Below are 19,365 nucleotides of genomic sequence, written 5' to 3' on the forward strand. Positions count from 1 at the left end.
CTTTTTTTGAAAATTTAGTAATTCAAATCTAGAGATCTGCTGGCCAGCAGTTGGTCAGTGTTTAGAGCTCTGATACACCTAATTGTCCATTGCAAAAGGAATTGGATTGCTATGAGCCATGCCCCAAACAGATAATCAACATTCTCTGAGTTAGTAGTACTTTTATGAGGCTCAATGGTGCACGCAGATTCTGAAGCAGCAAGAACGTTGCAATCATTGTCTCATATGCTGAATATGTTGTCTCTAGCACACAAACACACACACACACACACAAACCTTGAGGCAGCCTTGTTGTTTTGTGTGTCCAGGAAAATCATACTACAGGGTAATTAACAACAACATTATCTCTATTGCTCTATAGTGCAACTTTGTAAGATGGCCAACAAGATATACGGTATATATGTCTTAAAACTCAAAGGTTTCATATCTTGAGGGAGCCAGTATGGTCACATATGACCTTCTCTGACTTGACTTTGAGCAGCTTGTTAGGCTAACAGTAAAGCTGTGCTTGAGTGTGCTAAACCATCAGCTTGTCAGAGCCAGTAGCCTGACATACTTGCTTACATATTCAGAGCTGAATTTGACCGGAATTTATGCACAAAATTCTGTTACTTTTTTGTTAATTACTTTGCTGCAGTTGGAATTATTTATAATCCCGGTAACGGTGTGAGAGCTATTCCCCATACTGTTCTAGGAAATATTAATAGTGGTAACCTTGACAATGCATGCATGAGACATTAAGGAAGGAGAAATGATAACTTACTCCTGGGAAAGAGAAAATGTGAGAAAGAACTTAAACTGACCTCTCCTTGATTCTGTTTGGTATAAGAAGGGGCTAAGGGAAATTCTGGCAGGCTTTCAAGATTGTGTTTATTAAACCCTGTAACAATAAAGTAGCATTCCACTAAAATTTGTGGCATCTGTTTGCTCACTCATCCTGCCTCCAAAGATTGAGAGGGCAGAGGAAAGAAAATTGAAAATATTGGCAAAAATTAGTGTGAACATTTAATGAACACATATTTTTATCATATTATATATTTCTATGAAAAGTTGATAAAGGTACTTATGAATGCTGGCTAAGCTGATTAACGTTTCATTTCAGAAAAATTCAGTTCAAACTGAAGATTTGTCTTTTGGATTTTCTGCTGAATTAAATATTGCTTGACTAAATGGTTAAGTTAAGGTAGGCTTTAATTTGGAATGCGGGTAATTTTTTAGCTGTTACAACTGACTCCTCCATTCATTAATACTGTAGTACTGTAAGACCTTCAAAAGCTGACAACTCTGGGTAGAATTCAGTCACCGTGTGACAGGACTGCATTGCTCTATTAACCTGCAAGTGACAAGCAATTGTTACTGTACAATAGCTACAACTTTGGAAACCTTTGTTATACTACCTCGACTTTGCAACTAAGAGATTTTTGTAAAACATTCTTTCATTATGCTATCATATAAAAATAATCCAGTAAATTGATATTGTTAACAAGTGATCAGATTTTTCTTCAAAATATCCACATAGTTATATCATGTTTTACTACCTTTATTGGTGACTCTATGTTTTTTTTTTGTCATAAGACAGATTGCAACTAATATTTGGCCAGTTTTGGATATAATAGGTAACTTGTGCCTTATTCTACTAATGACAGTGTAAGGAAAGAGAGAGATTATTGTTGTTGTTTCTTTTTTCCCACCATACCTTTTTATATTATCTGGAATTCTTGGAAGTGTTTTCTTCACTCATTTTTTAAAGCAGGGGTCTCCAACTTTGGTCCCTTTAAGACTTGTGGACTTCAGCTCCCAGAGTTCCTCAGCCAGAATCTCAGAGGGACTCTGAGAGTTGAAGTCCACAAGTCTTAAAGGGACCAAAGTTGGAGACCTCTGTTTTAAAGGATGTGACCCAGGAAGAGTATAGTGGTATGTTTAGATCCTGAGAGATATCCGTATCCTAAACTTCTGAATATTTCTACTTTGTTTGTTAAAACAGGGATTGTGGGAAAAAAGAAAGCCTCTGCATTCGGAGCCTGAATGAGGAAATTGATTTAAATGGAAAGCATTCAATTATTGAGTATTTTGTAACTTTATCCTGTCCCTTTTTAATAAAACTTGTTAAAGAAACTCTGGAAAAATCTTGCTATCTATGGAAGTAGGATGACTAAGAATTTGATAATGGATGAGTAGGTATTCTAGAAGTAAGCTGCTGGCTATCCAGAAAGCCTTAATGAGAAATATTTCAAGATGAGGAATTCCTGCTAAGAGAGACCCCCATGGGAGCTAGGAATAATTTTTTTGGAAGGCACCATGCAAACCTGATTCAAAATGCTTTGAACTAAATTGTGTGAAGGAGGAGCCGAATCTAGAAAATAATGCAAAGCCAAGCCCTGGACAGGACAGAGAAATATACAGTGTGAAGAGACCAATACTGAGCATATAAATACAGGAAAGGATAGGCCAAGTTACATGCCCCCTAGAATCCCAGTATCTCTATAAAACAAAGAAACAGAACTAGAAATCCTAACATTGAAAGATGAACATAATTTAGTAGACATTATTGAAAACTGTTGAGATAAAATCTCATGAATAGAATGAAAAGACTGAAGAATATAACATTAAAAAAGGGTCTGGGACAGAATTAAAAAGGGGGAGAGATGAGGAAGAGAGGCAGTTTATGAGGACCCAATAGTGAATCTTAGAACGAACTGACATACCATCTTGTGGATCAGAATACTACAGAAAGAAATTGGAGCATAATTAAATATGAGGGCAACTAATTTCATCTGGTTTAGAAAAGTATTAGGTGGGATTCTTTAGACAGAAATCCTCAAAGGAACTTAGAAAGATCCTGAAAGTAAAATTACACAACATTCCAGTGAAATGAAAATGGGGGCTGCTTAGGAAATTATAGTGAATACATAGGAAGTTTTTGACTGTGCTAGAAATGTATAAGCAGTGGAAAATAGGTATATCATTATAACTTTATTGTCATTGTACGTATATACACAGTATACCCATACAATGAAATTCACATAACACCCAAAGACCAGACCCAATACACATAACAATCCCCAAACACCCCCACCCACCCACCACAAATTCCTCGCCCCTGAACCACTCAAACATCCAACAGACCAAATAATGCTTTCCAACAGCTCACTGATGGTGACCCTTTAGTTCATTGTTGAGTGTAATTATAGCTCTGGGATAAAAACTATTCAGAAAACGTGTGGTCCAAGGTTTAATTATTCTGTATCTTCTGCCAGAAGGCAACAGTCCAAAAATAATAATAAAGAAAGTATACTAGCAAAGTGCCTAGCATTTGTAGAAAGCTGGAAAGATTAAAACACAAGAAGAACTTATGCAATGAAAGTATAAAGAAACAATATAAGTAAAAGGAAGAAAAGGGAATGTTAGATCCATTATTAATAGAAGATAGAGAACAGTAAACTGGTCACAGGGAAATGGCAACAAGACATGATAGACTGTCATGTACTAAGATAGTCAATCAAAGTTGTTTCTGAAAACAGGACTGCTATAAAATAGACTGCATTGTAAAGTAGTAGACTCTTCTTCACCAGAATCAATGCACTATTCTGGATGATTGGACTTGGTTTAGGTTATGTTCAAAGATATTTTAAAAAAAATCTTCCCACTATGCAGCTGCGGGCTATGCTGTCATCTAACAGTCATCCTTAAGGCATTCCCTTGTCTCCCAAGGTCTTTCCCACATACCATTAGGAATGGTATTGTTACAGCTGAAAGATTTAATTTCAGGGACTGTTCCCATGGCCCCTATTTTATGAGAATATTACCCTGTTTTCCCCAAAATAAGACATCCCCTGATAATAAGTCCAATTGGGCTTTTGAGCATATGGCAGTAAGGCCAAGCGCTTATTTCAGGGTTCAAAAAAATATATGACGGGGTCTTATTTTCGGGGAAACACAGTATAGTGTTTGATAAAGAGCCAAAGTCTGAAAAAATAGGAGTGTATGTTTGCAGAGAAAAACTGTAGCATGAATTGTATTGTTCTTAAATTGCACAGGCATTTATGTATGTATGTATGTATGTATGTATCCATCCATTTATGTGTTTAGTAAATTTTTATTCCACATTACACTCAAATGCTCAGATTATACACTGCATTCCCTTCCATTTTCCTACAACAACCATGTGAGATACGTGGGAGCGAAAGACAGTGAAATTATCCATTAAGGTGGTTGAGAATACACTTGAATCTGAGTCTTTTTGGCCCATACTACAAAATCGTACTCGATCTCACAATGAGGTCTTAATGAGGACTGATAGGTATCACACACTCGCTGGGATTGTGCAGAGTCTGAACTTTAAGCGCTGGAACAGCTTCCTTTACAGTTCATTCTCCTTAGATTAGTGGGGGTAATGGAATTCTTGTCCCTCTGCTTCATCTTGATCACATTTCTGCCTTGCCTTGTGACATCTGCTTACCACCTTATGTTTGCCTCCTGCAGTTCTTAATCGCCCATTTTGCCCTTTGAATCCAATTTACAAATCTCTATGTTTTGACTTGATAAATTAGATTAATGACCTTGCCTTGCGTGAATTTTTGAGATGGTTTCATTAATTAATGAAAGCCAGTGGACCAGGATATTAAAGAAGCCAACCACCTTTTGAGGATCTTTTAGCATATCTGAACTTAGCAATAGCTCTTTCTAATATTTTTATATGGCCTTCCTTTTGCTGTAATTATATAAAATGGAAGCATGATTGTAATTATGTAAAATGGAAGCATGATTGTAGCTTTCTACTTCCCTCCTTAGAATCAGGATGTTTAAATCATGGCAGATAATATGCAACTTTTAGAATGGCAGTCTGAGCTGGTGTTTGTGATTAGGGCTACCTGATCTGTGATATAAAAATTTGTATGACAAGTAGATTTTTATATAGCAAAGATACATGTGTGCTATTAACTCTTTGCTGCCACTTCATGGTTGTCCAAAATTTGGAAATCTTACTTAGTTCAATCAGGTAAGTGTACTAACCATTCATATTTATGATGCAAAATGATGATCTCCCAAGAGAGATAGATGGTTCAAAAATGGGATAGATAGATTTTTTTTGTGATAGGTAGACAGACAGTCTGTCTGACAGATATAAAGATAGTTTTCAATTCAATGGTGAAAAAAATAAGGTTCTACATTTAGGCAAGAAAAACCAAATGCATAGGTACAGTATAGGTGGTACCTCACTCAATAGTAGTAATTGTGAGAGGGATCTTGGAGTCCTAGTGGACAATCACTTAAATATGAGACAGCAGTGTGCTACAGCTGCCAAAAAAGCCAACACAGTTCTAGGCTGCATAAACAGAGGGATAGAATCAAGATCACATTAATACCACTTTATAATGCCTTGGTAAGGCCACACTTTGAATTCTGCATCCAGTTTTGGGCACCATGTTGTAAAAAAAGATGTTGAGACTCTAGAAAGAGTGCAGAGAAGAGCAACAAAGATGATTAGGGGACTGGAGGCTAAAACATATAAAGAATGGTTGCTGGAATTGGGTATGTCTAGTTTAATGAAAAGAAGGAGTAGGGGTGACATGATAGCAGTGTTCCAATTTTTCCAACATTGGAAGTTTTTAAGAAGAGATTGTTCAACCATTTGTCTGAAATGGTATATAGCCACAAGCATAGTTTTATATGGTCAAGAGAAGAGAAATGGCCTTCATACCTCCATACCTAACGTAACTCCAAAGGTATTAAAATAGATGTTAAATAATGTTGGGGCCAAAATACAGCCCTGAGATTCATTCATAGGAATAACATTTTTAAAATGCCTCTTTGCGACATCTTATTTGCAGTTGATTATTTTTGTACAAGCTTTTACAAGGAATATTTACTTGTTGGATACCATTGCATTGAGTTTTTGCCAGAATTTGGGTCTAGGCATCAAATTTGGCCTTAGATCCATAAATGCAGCAAACTGTTTCCCTCCTTGAGAGACTGGAATGCTTTTCTGCAACATGAGAAAGGACCAAACAATAATCCAGAGTAACAATGATTCACAAAAGCAGTTTGGGCTTCTGCGGTTAAGAATCCTTTTGTAGAAATGATGCCAATTTATTATTTAGAAATCTAGCATGCAGTTTCCATATATTGGATAAAAATCTTAAACATCTGTAGTTTGCAGGGTTTATTGGGGATCCTATTTTGTAGATTGGGGCATTTATAACTCTGTTCCAATCCAAAGGAATTATCTTAAATTGGTAACAGCCATAAATAGTGCTACAACTAGAGGTACTTACCAAGTCAGATTTTGTCTATACTAAATCAAGGGAAACAAATTGTTGTACCAGGAAGTTTCCCTAATTTGAATTGTTGTTCAAAAAGTTTTTATTGGTCAAAAAAGGTTTATACAAATACATATCAGGTATGGTAAATTTTCATTTTTCTTATTCAAGATAAGAATTTTACTCAAATTTTTTAACACATACAACAGCCATATGGCAAGCAGGTGACACGAAGTAGATAAGTTTACAAATCTTACATACGCAATAAAGAAGGGTCAAGAATAAACAGAATATCGTACAAAAGAGAATAAGGAAAACCAACACAATACCAAATATCTTTATCACTTCCTAGTTTTGGATCTCAGAACTCTGGGTTCAGCCTGACCCAACTCCAGGGCCGCAACAGCGGCAGCCGCCTCCGCCCCATGGTCTATAACCTCCCCTTCTTCAATTCCTGGGTCATCTGATTCCAGGAGGGCTTTGTGTTCCTCCACGTAGGCCGTTGCCTCCATAATTGTACTAATTTTTTCATAATGCCCTCCCGGAAAATCATCAATCCCTCTGGCATCAGCCATCTGAAGCCTACTCCCTTCTGGTACAATTTGCTTGACAAAAAGTAATATTTCTTTCTCATTTCACGTACCTGTCTGGGAATCTGCCTCAGAATGGCTATCTCCCTGCCCCTGTAAGTCAGTGCCCCACTCCTATGTTTTCTAAGAATTTCATCTCTCGTCTCTCTTCTCACAAATTTGACATGAACCTCTCTGGGAACTGCATGCGTGCGTGCATATTGTGAATTAACTCTATAAACTCGATCCACATCCCAATTCATAAAATCAACACCTCTCCCAAGAAATTCTCCCAACAATTTAGTCACAACATCTCTCAAATCTTCTTGGTCCACTTCTTCCAAATTTTGAAACCTAAGGAAATAAGACATTTTATCCATCTGTAGTCCAAGCACAGCATTGCCTGTCGTCTCCTCTCTTTTCTGCACTGCCCGCATCTCACCCTCAGACCTTCCACTTTCTGCTTGTTTTCTGCTGAGACTTGTTGAGTATCCTTTAAATCCTTTTGGATAGTCACAATTTCTGCTCTTATTTCCGTTTGGCCTCTTTGCAAATCATCCAGTTTCTTGTCCATATTGGATAACTTTTCCAGAATTCTCTCCATCTCTCCAGCAGTTGGTCTCTGACCTTTTGCCATTAAAAAAAAAATTCAAAATCCTCAGGCAAGCACAGTATCCTTGTAATTTCCTCCGGATCCACCAGGGGGCACTCACAGGAGCAACGAGTCCAGAGTACAGTTAGTCAACCAGGAAGCCGAAGGGAAGTGATGTCATCAAAATTCTCATAGTGAAGGCGGAAGCTGGACGCCACCACTGTTCCCCAGAGGAGGGGCCTCAACCCTCCCTCCTAAATTTCTCCATCACCTCTTCTCTCCAGAGCTCCACAAAACCGGTAATCTTCTTATTTTAAGTTCTCCTCTCTCCAGAATGACTCGTGCTCCTTCCAGCCGCAGGGGAGAAAACCCCCCCCGCACTCCGGAGCACTCCACTCGCGTTTACCGATATCCCCTTCCCTTCTCCATTCCTCAATTCTTCTCCGTTCCCTGTTCACCACCAGGCTGCTGCAGTTATAAATCCAAAGCCCGGTGTCACGGGCACAGCGGCCCAGGCGACGACCAAAGTAATGGCCGTGGCCCGTGGCCTCCAAACCCCGCCGAGCCTAGGACGCGCCAGCATCGGTCCCCCCAGTCCTGTATGTCGGCTGGGAGACCCCTGGCGAGCCGTCCGTGCGGCAGGTGTCCTTTTCGGAACACCTGGCCCCTGGGGGCCTCGGCGGCGGCCGGATTCGGGCGCTGGGGGCAGGAGAAGCCTCCAGACGACCGTTGCCTCTGGACACCGGAAGTCGTCTCCCTAATTTGAATTGTTGAACAAGGGAATAGATAGCAGTTCCAGTTATAGGATCCCAAAAGGAGAATTGATAGTATTAAAATTTACATTGTCTGTGTCAAAAGTCTGTTTAAAAAACAAGGTTTTTTTAAAAAAACTGGATAGGAACATTATAAACCAATGAGTTGGAAGTTCAGGAAGATTGTTTACATCATATGAAATATTGACTTCTCTTAATTTTCTCATAAGAAAGATACACTTTTAATTAAACCAATTATCTATATACTTCATTTTGCTATTGGATTATAAATTTTAGATCTCTCAATCAATAAATCTTAATTAGAAATGACTATTTATTAGAACTATTTATAACATCTTGAGAATTCCTATCTCAATTATGATAGGTTTAACATTTAGTAGCTTATAAAGATTTAAATGAGCCAGCATAAAGTCATTTAGATCTGGTGACCATTTCGATTTGACTACTTTGTGCCCATGAAACTATTGGGTAAAATCATTTAGTTATTCTTAGGTCACATTTGAGAATTAAAAGATGTGTTCTTAGACTTAATTTTAAAAAAACCTGAACTAAACTGGTAGCATTTTGGAATGCAGGCAATAATCTATCACACTTTAATCTTTTCAGTGTCAGAAACCGCCTTTCAGTTCAAGCACTCTGTCTTTCCACCTTCTCATTATGACATTTGATTTTGCTATTACCTAATGACAGTTAATGTTGTTTAGTGACATATTGCTTTGGATGGCATTCTGTCTTCCATGAAATCATTCAACAATCTCAAGGAAAATGTTTGTGTAAAGTGGATATTACAAGAGTTAGCACTGATTATATAAGTTTTCAGAAATATCCAATAATCTAGTGAAATATGGATTATTTTATATAACAGTAGATATGTAAAGTGATACTGTAGCGGGGTGAAATGCTCCCGGTTTGCACTGGCTCACCCGATTAGGTAGCGATGGCAGCTGCTGGTTCAGAGAACCGGTAGCAAAAATCCCTGCCCCTGCCCCCCCCCCACCCCGCCTCTGCTGAGCTGCACCATCAGCAGAGTTGGTTTTTTTTTACTTTTAAAAGTTTTTCTTAGCCGAAACATGCCTTTAAAAGTAAAAAAAAAAACCTCTGATGATCGTGGGGCTGGGCAGAGATCATCAAAACCCTTTAAAAGTTTTTTTAAAAAAATCCTCTTCAGCTGAAGGGAAAAAAGAAAAAGAAAAAAACCCGAAGTTTTAAAATCCTCCTCTGGCGATCCCAGAGGAGTTTCCTGATCCTCACAGGCTTTTAAACTCATTTTTTAACAGCCCCCACTTACAAGAGCTCCCACCCATGCCCAGCCAATTCCCCCTCCTCACTTACCTATAATTACTGCTCTTTCGGGCTGGCAATGCCATGTTTTTTTCAGCTATTGAAGAAAAAAAAAACTTGCTTTGACTTCCTGCTTTGCTGAATGAGGAACTCTGAAAGTTGTAGTCCACAAACTAAATTACTAAAGTTGGAGACCCCTGTTCTAAAAAAATAAATAAAAATAATAAAATAAAATATTTGTGCAGCTTTCTGAGATTTGGTGTGTTTCTGTAGTGTTTCACTCTAACTACACAAACACACAAAATCTCACAAAGCTGTATGTGGCATTGTGTGTGTGTGTGTGTGTGTGTGAGTGAGTTGTGTTGTGTATGCGTAAAGTGTGAAAGTGTGAAAGTGTGAGGTTCCTGCTTGTTGCAGGGGCCATTTTGGGTGAAGTGCAGCTGCTTTTACATTGTGTGTGAGTCAGTTGTGTTGTATTGTATGTGTGTAAAGTGTGAAAGTTGGTTTTTGGTACCTCTTACTGTTTTGTATACCTTATTTATTATTTTTATTATTTATTGTTATTGGCCACACCCATCCAGTCATCTGACCACCAAGCCACACTCACCAATTAAGCCTCGCCCACAGAACTGGTAGGGAAAATTTTTAGATTTCACCCCTGTATTGTAGTTACACTAAAGTCTTTCTGTTGGTATAATTTATGTCAGTAAAAAGTTAATTTGCTAAAATGCATACAAAATGTATAATCTTTCAAGGAGAATGGTTTAGTAAAATGCCATTAACAACTGGAGAATTCAAAAATTGATTTATCTTTATATAAATAATGGCTACATCCCCAAATGGATTTATAAATTAATTGCTGACTTACTAGAATAAAACACTTCCTCTGTTGATAAGATTGATGTTATCTGTGTAAGTCCTTGCTCTAGCCCTCACTTCTCCTTATTTAGTTTATCACAGCTGGAGTTTTAATTTGCTGATCATATTAACTCTGATTAATAACTAAGCATACTTTCTTTTTTTTATATCAACAGTGTGCCATTAATGAGTGGAAGTGGGATTGGTCAGATCTGCTGCCAAGTTATTTGGGACAAAATAGAATCACCTTTGGGACACTGCTAGCACACAGGTATTGAAATACAGAAGGGGAAAGTTTTCTTAGAGTTTGATAAGCTTTGTGTTGTTTGATAAAGTGTGAAATGATAAAATGTGAAACAATGTAAAAAGTCATTTTAACTCATGGACTAAAAGTTTAAATATAAACATCTGTTTCTATGCTGATGCTCATTGCATGTTTTTCGCTATCTTCCTTTTTGAAAAGATACTTCTGGAAACAAGAGGTGCTACCTTATATGGAGTGTATTGTGGGAATTCTTTAAAAAACACAGAAACTGATATTCTTTCCTTACATGTGAAATTGTCTTTTAAATGCAATAAATAAACTAATAAATAAATGGCAGAATAGAAGAAGGATTCATGTGTGATACTACAAAGAAGCCACATGGAAAGAGTTTGTGTTAATTGAGTTATAAATGGTGAGAAAATGGTGAAAAGTAGGATATGTATGTATTATTTTCCTAAAGATATGACTTTTTCATGATTTTATTGGCATTAATGTTCACTTACATGAAAAGATGCCAGATTAAAAATGTTTCTAGAGAATTTCTATCATAACAAATGACCATATAATTGATTTGCTGTATGGCATGTTAAATAATGGTAATGAATACTAAAAAGAGTGGTAAGTTATGTATTAGTGAAGAGATTTTTTCCTCTCCTATGCAGTATAGTACTAAAATAGAGACATATGGGCCTCACAAAGTCTCTTGTATAAGAAGAGCTACAGCAGATTTCTGTAACAACCAGCTCATAATAAATTATGCTATTTGCAGATAAAAGAAAATTCTGATATGTTGCCCAAAGATAGCCTGAAAGAACGTTAGAGGCAACAATAACAAATGAAAAATGTTAAATTACTATGCAATATTGAAGACTTGAAAATGATTTTATTTGAGAACTACTGAAGTATCGATTTGATATTCAGGTATCCTCGACGTACAACCACAATAGAGTTCAACATTTCTGTTGCTAAGTGAGACAGCTGTTAATTGAGCTTGGCCCCATTTTACAATCTTCCTTGCCACATTTGTTAAGTGAATCACTGCAGTTGTTAAGTTAGGAACATGGTTGTTAAGTGAATCTAGCTTCCATATTGATTTTGCTTGTCAGAAGGTTGCCAAAGGGGATCACATGACCCCGGGATCCTGCAACCATCATAAATACATGCCATTTGACAAGTGACATTTGGATCACATTACCACAGGGATGCCACGACAGTCATAAGTATGAAAAATAGTCATAAGTCATTTTTTCAGTGCTGTTGTAACTTTGAATGGTCACTAAATGAACTGTTGTAAGTTGAGGACTACCTATACCTGTTGTGGCGAACCTATGGCACGCGTGCCACAGATGGCATGCAGAGCCCTCTGTGTGGGCACGCACACCATTGCCCCAGCACAGACAAAACACTGCCAGACATGCACCGAAACAAGCAATGGGCAGAACAGGGCTCTGATTAGTGGATGCGGTTTCATTTTGCGCCTCCCGTTTAAGTTGATAGACAGCCAGGGAACTGTTTGCAAATGGTCCCTGATCCTTTCCTTCTATTTCGAAAAGTCGTCCCCAGCCTTTCACTTTTTCCACCCCTGATTCTTTCCGGTAGTTGTCATTTACTTGCCTTTTTTCAAAAATTACACAGATACACAAGCAAATAACCTGTGCATTGATGAGACCTAATTGCAAAGAATGGTGTGTGTGTGTGTGTGTGTGTGTGTGTGTGTGTGTGTGTGTGTGTAAGACTAGACTAGAGGGATCTTGCACACCGCTCTCTAGCTCTGCAGCAATAACGGATCCCTCGCTGCCCACCTCCTTGTTCTGTGCTTGGTCCCCTTGATATGTTCTTTAATGGTTATATATTGCACCCAATCATCGGTAAAATGTTAGTTGTACATATTTAATATGAAATAGTATTACTATTCTTGTTTGAACTGATCAGACAAGAAGACAATGAATGGGATGGGATGGGATGGAATGGAATTCATTAATGGCCAAGTGTGATTGGACACACAAGAAATTTGTCTCCGGTGCATAAACTCACAGTGTACATATAGGCAGCAAGTAATAGGTCATAGGTCATAATGTCTGTACATATATGTCTATACATATATGTCATATATGGCTATGGATAGAAAAAATGTTAATATATTTATAATATTGCTGATTTTCTCTAGCAGCATCCTTTAAAACCTTTATTATTATGGTATGAACAATAATTTCAACAATTTTCCAAAATATATTAAATGATGTTTTTGGCACTAAGGGTATCGGCATTTAATCACGTAATATAGAAAAGAAATACAGTCTAGCTCTACTTCTTTTATCCTTTTTATAAATATTATCTTTAACAAATGATAAAGTTGTGCTATAAAAAGACTCAACTGTCATAATATTCCATGTTTGAATGTCTCATCTATTAATAGTTAAATTCTTTCATACTTTTTTCCCTCTAAATTAGAGCCTATTTGAAACTGAATGTTAGCCCTGACAACAGCCTTTCCTTTCTGTTCTATTGATCCCTTCTCTTCCAAATCTATGATGAGGTTGTGTGCATATGGGGCATACAGTTGTGACAGCAATATTTCTTTGGAAACCTAAATTGAAACCAGTTTCTTTGCATGTCGTATGCTACAGTAGAAACATATCAAATATAAAAAGTCTTGTCAATGTTCCTTGAAGCCTATAAACCTATATATATATTCAAGGACCCCATAATCTTATTTATAATTTTTTCAGGTAGTGAAAGATTAATACAGGTTTATTTATCCCCATTTAAATGCTTGGAAGCTGTTATTTAGGGAAGTATTGCCTATAATGCTTGAGGTAATATGTAGTTATTATGATTAGTAACTCTTCATAGCTGTATTCTCGTTTACAAAGGACAGTTATATTGATAGATTATATGCTCTTAATTGTTTTGACTTTTAGGAATGAGATAGTTAGTTCATCTCCAAAATGAACCAAAATTTCCCCAACCTGTCTCTTCAGAACTTTCAATAGTGCATTCATTGTCTTTATAATCAAATTTGTACACCATGCTACTGGTTGTCTTGCTTTCTCTTTCCCTCTACATTTCCCAGTATTATTGATTTCTCAAGGGAGCAAAGTCAAGGGAGCAAATAATGACTTCAAAATATGGAAATTTCAACTTGGTCATTTTTGCCTTATTTAATAATCTATTTGTTTTCTTGGTTGTGCATGGTGTGTCAGGCATCTTGTTCAACACCAGTATTCAAAAGCATCAAATACCTTTTCTATCCGGTTCATTTAGATTTATATCTATTGTCAAAGATTGAGGGGTTGTTATATTGTTCATTCATAAAATTAAGTCAGTCTGAACTAATGCTGGTGTTACATTTGTGTCTTCTACTGTTAAAACTAAAGAAGCAATATCCCATGTTTTGACTAAAACTAATTACTTTACAGGGTACTCTCAAATGAAGAAAATAAAATAATTTTGTGTTTCAGCATTCTATAATCTAATTTCATAATTAAAGTTGAATAACAACATAGTCTTCTACTATTTTTTGTGTTTGGCAAAAATAATTTATCTATCTTGGCTGCATCTTATTTTGTATAACATGGAGAAAAAAATTGCTTCCTTCTTAAGCATTTTTATAATTATAGCCTATTTTTCTTTCCTCCAAAGAGGATTTTTTGTCTTAATGAATGAATGCAATTATTTTCAGGACATTGAGCCAATTATAATTGCCTTCACACCTCATATCATATTTTGTTAAGAAAAGAGAGTTTGAAGACTACAGACAGCTCTATAAAAGGAAAAAGTTTATCTAGTTAGCCCAAAGCATTGATATTTTGGCTCATTGGGTAGTTATCTTTATTGCCTACGGATTCCTTTTGGTTGAAGCCAGTTGTTCTCCAAGGAGATATTTAAAATATTGCGATACTTATAGCGATCTGATTTGTAAAGTTGGCACTTACTTCATTGTTTCAATGTATTATTAATTGCCAGAGACATAAAAAAATGTAAATTACAAGTTCTTCAATATAATGGCAGCATATGGAAAGATTTCTCTTGAATCATGTAGCAAATTCTTGTTTTCAAATGGAAATTTCTTTGTTACAGACCTCCAGATTGTTGTGAAGAGAGACAGTGTCAATCCAAATAGTGTCAATCCAAAAGTTTGCAACATATAATATATCTCTGAGGGAGGCTTTTTAAATAAATCTTTAGGTTGACAGTTATGATACAACTGTATTCCCTTTTCTTCAATTCATTTTGTTTAATTTTACATCCTTTTTGATCTGTCTAAAAAAAAATAACATATTTTCATTTCCTTTAACCAGGTGTGGGTTTTTTTGTACAGACGCTAGCACGGTAGGATTGCAGTTGAAAGTGAATGAACCAGTGAAGCTTGGAAAGGCCATGGCCCTTCTTCAGATGGTAGCGATAAGTTGAAAGACTCATTAATCAACAGCAGAGTCACAGGTGTGGTGGCTTTCCTACAAACTGCCAGCAGACTGTGAAAGTCATATCTACCACACAATGCTGTCAAAATGGGATTGCAAACACTTCTGCCTTTTTCGCTTTCAACTTGAAAAATGCTGTTGTTTAAGTAAGGGAAATAAGCATTTGCACTAATTTTTAAAAACTGGTTCTATTTTTATCTCTAAGGACTGCAGTAATAAAATGTGACTACATCGATTTATATGCACACTAGCTTTGCTATGTACTAGTTATTGTTTTATAATCCTGAAAGGATCCAGTTGGCTTACAATAATAATTTGTAATTATTAATTACAAGCTTCATTTATAATGTTAATGAAAATTTAATGTTAGTTAAAATCTAAGCATCAGGAAATTAATTTCCATCCAAAGACTGGTTTTAATGTAGGAGCTGGTATTGAAAATGTTAGGAATGTGATATGCCAGCCATGTTAAAATGTATACAGAAAGAACATTAAAAAATCATATTTATAAGTTTACCTCTTATTAAAGAGGAGAGTTTTTTGAGGGCCAAACTAACATATTTTTCTCTCCTAAAACAGCCTGCTCTGTTTACTGTAGCAGAAAGATTTACTTTTTCATGATCTTTGCTATATCAGAGCTATTGTTATTAATATCGTGAGGAGTAAAATTGTCTTTTTCTGACCTTTATTTTTTTATACTTCTTTTTGTTATTCTTTAATTTAGTAATTGCAGCCTTTTAAGAAAATTCACAGTAAAATATCATGAATATGTACGTATTAATTGTGCTAATAAAGAACTTTTTAACCACCTGTAAAGAACTAAATCTTTGTCAGTGAGGTTTTAATAAAATTAGCAGTAAAATGATATAATTACTTCTGAAATAATTGTATAGGTTATTCAATGCTACATTTGATTAAAAAAATGAAGTCACTTCTATGCATAAAGCCAAATCTTAGTAAATGCTATATTGAATTCAATAACTTATTGTTAATGAAGTACAATGAATTCTTTTTGTATGCAGAGCAGCAGAATCTCCTTAATCAAATTTTCTTATCACCAGTCCCATTTTAAATAGCTAATGTAATACTATTCCACTTGTGGTTTTATTTTCTTTTTTTTTTACTTCTCGCTATCTCCTTTTTTGATAAAAATAAGATATAATTGAAGACAGTTCTTTTCTTAGGACTTATCCTGTATAAATATCTCAATTTTTACAGGATACTTTATATTAGCATAAGAAACTAAAGCAAACAAAAGCATATGTAATTTGTAATCTTAATTTGTAAGTTTCAATTTCTTGCATATTGCTATAATAACTTTTTAAACATCTCAGATCACTAGGGCACAATAAATGTAAAATGCCAGTCAAAGCATATAAGATAGGCTTTCAAGCACCTACCAGATATTTCTGAATCTAAAATGCCAGCAGTTTGAAATTCTAATAATTTGACCCTTCTATTTTTGGATGGATGGATAGATGAATGGACTGACCAATAGAATTTTATATTAATTCTTCATCCCCAAGAACTCTGAACTCCTAAATTAAATGACCCAATTAGGGAGGAGATGAAATATTAGAAATAAAAACATTTGGGGCTTTGCTCTTTATGGAGTGGCATGAATAAATTACAAAGTAGCTACATATTTCTTTTGATTAAATTCACTGGAAGTTACTTGAAAAACATTCCAATAGTTCATTCCAAATCTAAGAGGGTATTATCTTGTTGTACATGATAATCAAAGGCAAGTTAGACCAATGGACAAAACAGTTATGAAGCCTTGTTACCTATTAAGATCACCAAAGTTTATGATTACAGCAGAATCATATTTTCATACTTTTTTATTTTTAGCTCCAAACATTTATTATCTAGGAGTTCCAGTAAATAGTCAGCAAGCTTTATTTGTTATTCTGCCTATTATGACGCATGCAGATATATCCCTAAGACTTTTGCTTGAAACCTGATAAATATCCTTCAGTCCAGATATCCATTGTACTGCTCTTATTTGATTTGTTGCCCAAATAATTCCTTTTTCTAGAATTTGGCTTTGGAACTGGATGCAATATTCATATAATTTTTTATTATTGTAGGAGATGACCAGGCTGAGCCCAAGGGAGGGAGTCAAATGTGTCACCAATCATGAGTTCCTTCACGACTACAAGAGATCTAAGTCCAGCCCACCTTGAATTCCTTTTATTCTTATCTCCCAGTAACTTCCCTTGGCCGTTAATAGTTCAGATTCTTGTAGAGAGCTCAAGTTTACAATAAATCTTTATACACATTTGAACTATCTGGATTTACTGATTTTCCTAGTGCTTGACATGTTTCCCGGCACTTATTCTAACTTATACTCCTATTTCCAAGTCCAGAATCTCACATTCTTTTTTTAATTACTTGATTGCTTAATCATCTGTAAAAAAATCTATTTTGAATTGCCTTTTGCCCGAAACATGTTCCTCCTGAACAGATAGTTCAGTTCTACAAACTATATGGTTTCAATTTTAAATCTTAAAGGAGCCTTTTAGTCCTCTGTTACTCTGTCTTTAACTAAGATGCATGGCTTCATTTGAAATTTGACTCTAAATTGAATATTCTAGAACAGGTTCATAATTTTTTCCTTGTTTGAGAGCCACACTTTTGAAAACTTTCCAAGTGTTTGGATTTGAATGTGGTAAAAACTACATCAAACTGAAAAAATTTTGGAAAGTTTTTTGATGAAGTTCTTATGAAACTGTGAGGTCCAAACAGTCAGGAATCTTGTCCCTAACAAGAAGAGAGCCATAACGAGAGCCAGTTTGGTGTTTTGGTTACGTCACCAGGCTAGAAACCAGGAAACTGTGAGGAGGATATCTGAAAAGAATATACCAGTACTGGAAAAAACAACATCCAGAATCAGTAATAATAGAACAGAGCTAGCAGATCAATGTTGATTTATAATATAAAATATTCACACAAGCAGAATTGGAAGAACTGTGAAAGTCTATCCAGGGCAAAGAAATCAAAGCCTTGCCAGAAGTAGCTAAGGCAAACCACAGATTGTCGGCAGCAAAGGAAGGCAGCATATTATTAAATCATTTTCATTTTCAAACCAGGCATCCACTTCTCTGCCTTCTCAGAAAGAACAAATTAATTAAAAAAGAAGAATTGAGCATATAGAACAGCATCAAAACAACAGAATAAGCTTGCTTGCACTGAAGCTTGTACCAAAGAAGCAGCTAGTACAAGTATTAAAAGATGCTCGTACTGGTAATCCTCAATTTACGACCAGAAGTTATGTCATTAAGCAAGATAGTAGTTAAAAGTTACCTCCAATTTTATGAACTTTTTTGTCATGGTTGTTAATTGAATCACTGCAGTTACTAAGTGAAGCACACTGTCGTTAAGTGAATCCAGCTTCACCCATTGCTTGTCAAAAGCTGACTGGAAAGATTGCAGTTGGTAAACACATGACTCCAAGATGCTACAATCGTCATAAATATATTGCCAAGCAGTTTAACAACATGCTTCAAGAAGAGAAATTGAAGCTTGGTTAAAGAGGCAGCACCAAGCAATTACAGGCCAATTACCTGTTTATCAGCAACTTTCAAATACCTAACATGTAATTCCAGACATTAGATATATAGCTGGAATAGTGGATGGGATCCATGCAGAACTAAAAGTAAGAATATCTGGACGTGAGGGTGATCTGGCTGCAACATCTGTTACCCCATTGATCGACAGGTTGATTCAATTGATCTGGCTGGCTAGGCGGGTGTCCCCTTCCTCCCTCACCACTTCATGTGTGTCCCTCTGAAGCTGCGTGCTTGATGGAAGACGACAACCATCCCAAATAGAAGGAGTGTACCGATCTTCGGTCAAGGGTATACGATAGCTGCGCTCCCCTGCTAGAACCTCCAAACAAGCTCAAGGTCTAAAACTAAGAATATTACAAAAATAGTGATGATGATTTGAGAAGACAGCAACTGAAGAAACAACGTACCACCCACTTAGTTGCTGCAAGGAGATTGCACAGACTAAAGAGAAACAATGGCATGAATAATAACAACAATGGTCTAGAATATTGGTAAGAAATTCCAATTGTTTGCAAAACTTGTGGGATCAAAAAACTTGTAGGAAAATTAATAGAAAATGAAGAAATTAAAATGTTCTGGAAATTTTAAATTTAAACAGACAAGAGCTTCCTATATAAAATATCCCAGACTTAACAATTCTCAATAAAGTCTAGCTATGTTGCAGTTCCTAAAGACAGCAGAAGAGAAGAGAAAAAACTTGAGAGAATCACAGTATGCAAGGACCTGCAAAGTAAAACGACTATGGTAAAAGAAAGCAAAGATACTACCAAT

The 19,365-nt window shown here is 36.0% G+C and overlaps 1 protein-coding gene across 4 annotated transcripts in view; it reads left to right on the forward strand.

Moving 5' to 3' along the window:
* Nucleotides 1–19,365, forward strand: part of KIAA0825 (KIAA0825 ortholog) — a 182,353-nt gene that overhangs the window by 91,743 nt on the left and 71,245 nt on the right. For 2 of the 4 annotated variants that reach the window (XM_058168192.1, XM_058168196.1), the window contains one exon: nucleotides 10,510–10,604. In XM_058168192.1, the coding sequence (XP_058024175.1) occupies nucleotides 10,510–10,604 (95 nt within the window). Of the gene's footprint in view, nucleotides 1–10,509; nucleotides 10,605–14,899; nucleotides 15,765–17,112; nucleotides 17,289–19,365 lie in introns of those variants that run through there. The other 2 variants (XM_058168195.1, XM_058168193.1) reach the window with 2 other exon arrangements.

Source organism: Ahaetulla prasina, chromosome 2, assembly GCF_028640845.1.
Source record: "Ahaetulla prasina isolate Xishuangbanna chromosome 2, ASM2864084v1, whole genome shotgun sequence".
Taxonomy (NCBI): Eukaryota; Metazoa; Chordata; class Lepidosauria; order Squamata; family Colubridae; genus Ahaetulla; species Ahaetulla prasina.